Source organism: Lepidochelys kempii, chromosome 24 (genome assembly GCF_965140285.1).
Source record: "Lepidochelys kempii isolate rLepKem1 chromosome 24, rLepKem1.hap1, whole genome shotgun sequence".
In the NCBI taxonomy this organism is placed as follows: Eukaryota; Metazoa; Chordata; order Testudines; family Cheloniidae; genus Lepidochelys; species Lepidochelys kempii.
In genome coordinates this window covers 5,810,416-5,819,024 of record NC_136403.1, presented here as the reverse complement: position 1 = coordinate 5,819,024, position 8,609 = coordinate 5,810,416, and the positions used below count along the sequence as shown (strand labels likewise).

The window sequence follows — 8,609 nt, the reverse complement described above, 5'->3', positions numbered from 1 at the left end:
TACTCCCTTCAGACCACAGTGGATTCCGCCACTCATGTCTGTGGGAGGCTGGTAATAAGAGCAAGGGGGTGGATCAGGGCGTAACTGTGGCTGTTCTCTGTTGCCGAGGGCCCATGGGGAGCAGAGCGTAAGTTAGAGCAGCCCTGAGGCCCCTCTGATTTACACTGGAGGCTGGGCAGAATAAAAGACTTAATGCCTTCCCTCCCCCCTCCAGCCTGGGTGGAGTGACTGAGGCTCAGGCCCCATGTGTCATTTACACCACCCCAGAATTTCCCCCACAGATGTCCCCATGTGAGTCAGGGCTGCAGGCGGCCCTAGGCTCTGCTTGGACACTGGGTAACGCTGCCAAATGCCCACCTGTGGGGGAGCTGCCTCCTGAGAACCCACGGATGGTGACTGTCACAGCACGTGGGCATCAGTTCCATGCCCCCCTCCCACTCAGCGTCACAAATAGCACCGCTAGCCTCCCTCCGCTCCTCAGCCGCAGCTTCTGCCGCATGGCTGGGGACAGGGTGGTCCAAAGTGCTGCGTAGATTCTGCCCCCGTCTGGGTGGCTGCAGATCAGCCAGCTCCCTCTGTCCAGTGCCTGGGACAGTGTGAGCACTTCTCTGCAGGGCTCCACCCGGTGCTGGGAGGAAGGGAAAACTAACTGCAGTAAGACACCAGGAGCAGGAGTGACTCATCTGAGGTCAATCACAGGGAGAGCGCCCAGGAGTCCTGGCTCCCGCTCCCCTCCTTTAACCCACCAAGCTACACTCCCTCCTAGACGTGGGTCCCAGGAGTCCCCTTACTCTGTCCACTAGAACCCAACCTGCAAAGAAAACCCCCTTGCTCTGTGCTGTGAGAAGTGGCCCAGGGCACAACAACTCATTACACTGTGGCCTCCTGCTCTGACCTCAGCACAGACTGCATCTGTGCAGAAGGTACCTGCCACTCCATTCGCTGCTCATCCCTTTGGCTTTGTAGTGTGGGAGAGGGTTAAATAATAACCACTCGCTCTTATCACCAGCAGGTCTTAAAGCGCTTTCCAAAGGTGGGCAGTATAATTATACTCATTTTACAGACAGGGAAACTGAGGCACACAGCGGGGATGTGACTTGCCCGCGGTCACCCAGCAGCAGAGCTGGGACTAGAATCCAGGTTTTCTGAGTCCCCCGGGCAGTTCTCCATCCACTAGGTAACAGATCAGTGCCAGAAGCCCTCTATTGTCTGTTCATTACTTAGAAATCTGACCCCCCCAAACTTTTTTCCCCCCTGTTGTAATATCTGGGCCTGAGTAACTTGCCCAGATCACCCTGGGTGTCCGTGGCAAAACCACGAACCAAACCCAGCTCCTTTGAGATTTTCCTCCAAGGGTGAAGAGTCATAGTGAAAGCATCAAACTATTTTCTTTTATAACATACAAACTTTTATTGCCCATCCAAAAATAACATTTTTTCCACAATCATTTATTTTTTCTAATGTGCAAGAAGAATATTTTAACCGGAAAAAAAATTCCGGATGTAAACATTCACTCTGATGAAGAACGCTCCCAATAAGTTAAATATTTATGTTATTCACAAATATACAACAGTTCACATTTTAGTCAGGAGAATTTGTATTCCAGTTGCTGGAGACAATAACATCATCCACTCACCCTGGGACAGGTGGCATTTAAAATGACCCTGCCTTAAATACTAAAAGCCCTATCTATCAGCAACTCTATGTTTCTAATATTCTAGGTTGAGAATTTGGCTTTGGAAAAAATCAATAATAGTTTAACACTTTGTAACTAATGAAGCCTCACACCACACAAACTGTGAGGTAGGCATTATTATCCCCATCTTACAGATGGAGAAACTGAGGCACGGGGCGGGATGTGATTTGCCCAAAGTCGCACAGCAAATCAGTGGCAGAGCCGGGAATTGAACCCCAGAGTCCTGAGCCTTCTGTCACTAGCCTTCGCTGCATGCAATGACAAATGCCACCGTTGCTGCTTACGGAGTGCAGTAAAAGGCCCGGATTTCCTCTGTCAGTTACACTGATGTAAATTCAGAGTCACTCTACTGACTAATGGAGTGACTGTGGATTTACACTGGTGTAGCTGATGAGTCACGCAATGCATTAGATTCTGCTCTCAGTTACAGCAAGTGTAAATCCAGAGTGACTCTGTTAAAGTCTTTGGGTTCAGACCAACATAACTGAGATCAGAACCCTGACCCGATGACTTTTCCTGCTAAAAGTTATTTGGAAACCCAGCAGAAAAACCAATGCAACCCAGTGGGGCTGGCACAAGCTACTCAAATTACAGTAAGCCCCATTATTTCATCACCAGATTCTAATCTTTTCTCTATTACCCGAGGGTTTAGAGCCAAGTTTTAAAACAGGGGCCCCTTAAAAGTACGTAAACTTTGTGCTTCAGGCTCTTAGGTTGCTGCAGACAGTCATTCCTTTGGTTAAGAGGGCCCAATGCTTGAACTTCAAGCAAAGGTTTTATACACTGCCCCTCACTGTGGTATCTGACTTTCAATGGGAGTTCAGCCTGAATTCAGGCTCAGGTCCCATATACTGACCTTACCATCCAAATATGGGATCTGGGTGACAGATTCTCTGCTTCCTTGTGTTCCAAATTTGACGCAGTTCCATGGAACAGTGCAAATTTCCTCCAGCAGGGATTTTGGCCCTCTGGAGTCAAAGTGCCCGTAAAATGCTGCCTTTTGGCGTTGCTAAGCTTACACGCCCACTCGGCACTGGTGTGAATGCTTCCACAAAGCACAGGTGTCAGGGGAGAATTGGGCACCCAAATGTCCACTTGATAAACCTGGTTCACTGTAAACATAGCTCGTTCACCCTCCCCGCGAAATGCACCCACCTCTGGGGCGGAGCGCAGCCGCTCTTTAACAGCCACACGGTCACAATTTTTAGGAAGGGGCATGTGGAGACTCATTCCTCCAGCGGAATCTGCCAGCGGGCACAGATAGGGAGGCGGAATGTAATTACCACCCCGATTATATCGCAGACTCCAGCCAGAGCTCCCACCAGAGAAGGCCGGGGGCACACACAGAGAGCTGCTTCCCCATGGCTCTTGCCATGTACCCTCGTCAAGAGGCTCATCCGGTGCTCCATGCCATGCTGAGGAACTGGCGACATCCAAGCCACTGGTGCATGCTTTGGCTACGTTCCGTTGTCCCCACAATCTGAGCTCTCCTCGCGGGACCCCTCCTCGCTATTCTGTCCTCCTCCTCCCGAAGACGGCTGACATGCTGCGGACGATGCTGCGGATGCCCACGGCCTTCTTGCCAGAGCTCCTGGAGTCCCGCACCAGGTCGAGGAGCTCGTGGAAGACCACCAGGGCGCCGTGGTACGTCTCGGCAGCCGAGATCTCGAAGAAGCCCGAGTTTGTGGAGAGGGCCAGGAGCCGCCCTTCCTCGCTGGAGACGGCCCGCCGGTGCTGCAGGTCCCGCTTGTTGCCCACCAGGATGACGGGCGCTTTCTCGGAACTGCCCCGTCTCTTCAGCTGCCGGATGCGCTGGAGCTGCTGGTGGGCCAGGTGGAAACTGGAGCGGTCGCAGATGCTGTAGACCACGACGAAGCCGTCCGCCCAGCGCAGCTGCTTCTCGCTCACCCAGCCCTGGAGCTCGGCGGCCTGGAGAGGAGGCGGGGGGGTGGGGGGAAGGTTAGAGAGAGCGGGACAAAAACCAGGAGTTAGCCAGGGCGAAGAGGCCATCACGTCGTCGCCACAGTGACCAGATCAACCCCCTTTCTTGCCTCAGCCCAGCTGGGGAGGAAATGGGCGGTGGCGGGGTGTGTGTGTGTGTGTGTAAAGGATTTTCCCTCCAGGTGCCGCAAGGCACAACTGACCAGCTGGGAAGGGAGGGAGGGTCTGGCTATTACTGGGGAAGAGCTGAAGCAGCCATCTTTGTTGGGGGCACATGAAGACGCTGGTGAGTGCCTGACATTGGTCGCTTCAGGAGTAGTACCAGGGCACCGGGGAGGGTCAGTTCTGTCAGCAATGCTCTCACCCTCCCCCCTCGATCTTTATTCAGCCTCCCTCCCACAAAAAGTAATTGGGTGCCATTTCTCAGCCTTGGGTGGGCTGGAAGCCAAGGTGGCCATGTTTGTTGTGGGCATATGGCGGCACTCTGAGGGCAGAGAGGTTTCCTGTAGGCCCCGCAGAATCAGAGCAAGTTTGTCCTTGCCCATGTGCCCCTCTAGGAGCGGAAGCGGGGGGGGGGGGGGGGGGCTCCATCCACTGAGAGGACACCTGTCCTGTTAGGAGCTGGCCCGAGGCCCAAGAAACCCATTCCATCCATTCGGTCCCCAAAGCTGTTTGCCTGGGTTGGAAGCCACAGGCTGCGATTTCTCACCTGGGGGCAGGTGGAGTCCCAGATGCTGAAGCAAACGTCTCTGCCTCCAACCATCACATTGTGCGTGTAAACGGATTCTGGAGCCACACAGGGAGGGGAGGGAAAAGAGGGAGCTGTTAAGAGAGCGTGGACTTGAAAGTAAGAAAGAAAGTCATAACCCAAAGCTACTCACCAATATCCCCGTATTCACCAATAAACCTCCGGGTGAGGAATCGGACTGTCAGAGCTAGAACAAAAGAGACCCAACGTTACCCCGGCTGGCACCAAGCTGAGCCCGGATCGCCTGGCAGGACTGAAAGCGATTCCTGGGCCTCCCAGCCCATCCCCTAGCGCCCGCATGCTCCCAGTGGGATCAGGGTGGTGGGCAATGCCAGAGTGGGAACTCAGAGAACAGCCGTTCACACGCACATGGTACAGCGTGGCTTGTTCCCAGCCATGGGGACAGTGGGAGGACAGGAGGGTGGAAGGAAGGGGGCAGTGGGAGCATTGGAGGGAAGGGGGCAGTAGGAGGATGGAGGGGAGGGGGCAGTAGGAGGCAGGGAGGGTGGAGGGCAGTGGGGGGACAGGAGGGAAGGGAGAGGTAGGGGGCAGAGATGGTGGAGGGAAGGGAGCAGTAGGGGGCAGGGAGGGTGGAGGGAAGGATGGAGGCAGTGGGAGATGGCGGGGAGGGGGCAGTGGTGGGCAGGGAGGGTGGAGGGCAGTGGGGGGACAGGAGGGAAGGGAGAGGTAGGGGGCAGAGATGGTGGAGGGAAGGGAACAGTAGGGGGCAGGGAGGGTGGAGGGAAGGATGGAGGCAGTGGGAGATGGCGGGGAGGGGGCAGTGGTGGGCAGGGAGGGTGGAGGGAAGGGAGCAGTGGGAGGACAGGAGGGAAGGGAGCAGTAGGGGGCAGGGAGGAGGACAGGATGGAGGAAGGGGGCAGTGGGAGGACAGGAAGGAAGGGAGCAGTGGGAGGCAGTAGGGGGCAGTGGGAGGTGGAGGGAAGGGAGCAGTGGGAGGACAGGAGGGAAGGAAGCAGTAGGGGGCAGTGGGAGGCAGGGAGAGTGGGGGGCAGGGAGGGTGGAGGGAAGGGAGCAGTGGGGAGCAGGGAGGGTAGAGGGCAGGATGGAGGAAGCGGGCAGTGGGAGATGGAGGGGAGGGGGCAGTGGGAGGACAGGAGCGAAGGGAGCAGGAGGGGGCAGTGGGAAGGGGGCAGTGGGGGGCAGGGAGGGTGGAGGGAAGGGGGCAGAGGGAGGACAGGAGGGAAGGGAGCAGTAGGGGGCAGTGGGAGGACAGGAGGGTGGAGGGAAGTGAGCAGTGGGGGGCAGTGGAGGCGGAGGGAAGGGGCAGTGGGGGGCGGAGGGAAGGGGGCAGTGGGGGGCGGAGATGGTGGAGGGAAGGGGGCAGTGGGGGGCAGGGAGGGTGGAGGGCAGGATGGAGGAAGGGGGCAGTGGGAGATGGAGGGGAGGGGGCAGTGGGGGGCAGGGAGGGTGGAGGGAGGCTGCGGGGTGCCCAACACTCACCGGATTTCCCCACTTTCTCCGCTCCCAGCACCAGGATGTTGGCTTCCACTTTGGGCTGGCTCCCCTCGGACATCCCGCCGGGCTGCTGGGGCGCCGTGCGGAGCTGAACGACCATTTGGGGCGCGGGGCGGGCTCGGGGTCCGGGCCGGGAGCTGCTGCTCTGCGAGTCCGGACAGCGCCGGAGCCTGGTTTATAGGGGAGAGGCGGAGCCGGGGGTTGAGTGACGGACACACAGGGACAGCTCCCCACACCCCCCCCCCCAACGCTCTGATCACCCCCCCCCCAGAGCCAGACACAAACATTGGCTCACAACACCGAGGGCGCACACACTCAGTCATTTTTACAGAGACACACGCAGACACACACAGATACAGGTTCACAGTACACAACCCAGGGCACACGCACGGACACACACACCCTAGGGGACACGCAAAATCCATGGCGTGCACACAGTCATTCACACAGAGACACAAACACGGGCTCACAACACACACACACAAAACCCAGCACACCAACACACAGCCCTGTGCATCCTTACACACAGAGGCAGACAAATACAGATTCCCAGCACACGCACGCACCCACCCACACCCACCCACACCCACACACACACCAGGGCATCCTCATGGAGACTCACAAGAATTTATGCAGAGATACACATCTATGCACACACAAATGCAGGTTCATCGACACAATCCATTGCTTCCTCACACAGATACACACAGGACTCACATTCACACAGAGGTATTCACACACACACATGCTCACACAACTATTGATTTTTCTCAGACACGTCGCTGCCCCCAGGTATAACCCCCCCCCCACACACACACAAGTTCACCCAGAGTTACACACAACACAGTTCCACACAGACACGCACAGACACACACATTCCTACACACCAGCAGGCTCACATATACAAAGTTGTAGTCACATCTTAGCACACCTATATTCACACAGACACAAAATTACACAAACTGTTCCTCACACCCCTGTACACATGCACAAGCGGGCAGCAAACCCACAATTGTAGGTACTCTTGCACGAGCACACACCGTCCTATCACACCCTCTCCCTTGCACGCACACTGAAACACAGAGACACGCTCACACACACACGCACACTTTCCCTTGCATGCACGCACACACTTTCCTTTGCACACCTATTCATACACACACCCACTTTCCCTGTCACACTGACACACGCAGACATGCTCTCACACAGGTACACACTTTCCTCGTGCATGCACTCTTTCCCTTGTGTGTGTGCACACTGACAATCTCCTGCACGCACAGTCACACACACAGATGCTCATGTGCGCACGCACACACAATCTCACACACACACACACATATGCATACACAGAGAATCTCACACCTGCTCACAGAATCTTGTGTGCACAAACACACACACAATCTCTCTGTCACGCAGTTTCACACACAGAATCTCTCTCTCTCTCTCTCTTTCTCACACACCCACACACACACACACCCTGAGCAGAATAGAAACTCCTTTCGCTTTCTGCCTTCGCCCACCCTTTGCCTGTCCTCAGAACTCCCTGGCTGCTTCCCAGCCGGACCTGTTCCTCCCAGCTCAGCCCAGCCAGGGAGCCAGTTCATTAGGAGCTGTCATGCCTGGGCCTGCAAGAATCCCTTTCACACCCTGTGCTCTCCTGGCTGAACACAGTGTGAAGGCCCGTAAGGAGGCAGAGGTTCCCAGCCGGAAGCTGCAGCGCCTTCAGCTCTGTGGCACAGCCAGGGGCTCTCAGATCCTCAAAGGTATGTAGGTGCCTGACTCCCATTGAAGTCAATGGGATTTAGGTGCCTAAATACCTCTGAAGATCTGGGCCTTAGCCCCTAGCAGGATGCAAGCACACCCAGAGACCAACCTCCAAACCAGGCAGATCTGAGCCAAAAACCGAGAGCCAGCCCCCATTCCCTGACTGAAGTCTGGGGGATACTCCAAATCTGAACCCCAGGTGCCCATTGCATACCAGTAGCTCTGCAGGCACCACAATAACAGACATAGTCTAGGGGGATTAGGAATGGTTAGAGCCTGTCTCAGGCATTGCCCAGGAGATCTGGGACATAGGGGGAAACTGAGGCACAGTGGGGCAGTGATTTGCCCATGGTCTTCCTGCAGGTTGGTGGTAGAGCTAGGGACAGAAGCCAGGTCTCTGACTCCCAATGGCCCTGCTGCAGAGGGAGGTGCCAATAAGCTTCTAGGGGACAACGATGGAATGAACTGCCCATTGGGGGATTTTCTTCCTAATTCCACCACCCACCTCTGAACACCCCTGCTTTGCAGATGGGTTAGAGGACAGATGGACAGACAGATGCCCTGCTGCTGAGTAAGGTGGATAGATCAGAGGGATTGAAAGAGCTAGATAAGTAGATGGGGTGTGTGGGAATACAGAGCCAGGGTGCAGATGGAGAGAGAGAAGTGAGTCTTTACTACACAACAGTTCTGGACTTTTTTCTTTCATTTTAGAAGCCTTGGCAAGCTGGATTCCCCACGCAGGACACTGAGCGCCGGGTAAAGGCTGCTGCTTTTCAGAGCAGGGGATGCTGCTGCCCTCTTGGGGCCAGGAAATAAACAAGCTTAAAGTGATTTCTAGCCAATTAGTATTAGCAGGGCTGCTCTAATTTATGCTGTGTGCCTCATGGCCCCCGGGGAGCAGAGAAGAGCCACCACACAGCGCACTCTGGCCAGCGCGCTGAGCCTTCCCCTAACCCGGGGGGCTGGGGAGGCCTTTGCGTGGGG

General features: G+C 55.8%; 1 protein-coding gene across 1 annotated transcript; it reads right to left on the bottom strand.

Moving 5' to 3' along the window:
- Positions 1-1,385: 1,385 nt before the first annotated feature.
- LOC140902475 (ras-related and estrogen-regulated growth inhibitor-like protein) lies at positions 1,386-6,028 on the bottom strand. The gene is made up of 4 exons (XM_073322584.1): positions 5,847-6,028; positions 4,519-4,572; positions 4,347-4,423; positions 1,386-3,625 (listed from the first exon to the last, which is right to left on the bottom strand). Exons 1-4 carry the CDS (start codon positions 5,959-5,961, stop codon positions 3,206-3,208), a joined length of 666 nt encoding a protein of 221 aa, XP_073178685.1. The 5' UTR covers positions 5,962-6,028; the 3' UTR covers positions 1,386-3,205.
- Between the last annotated feature and the right edge of the window lie 2,581 nt (positions 6,029-8,609).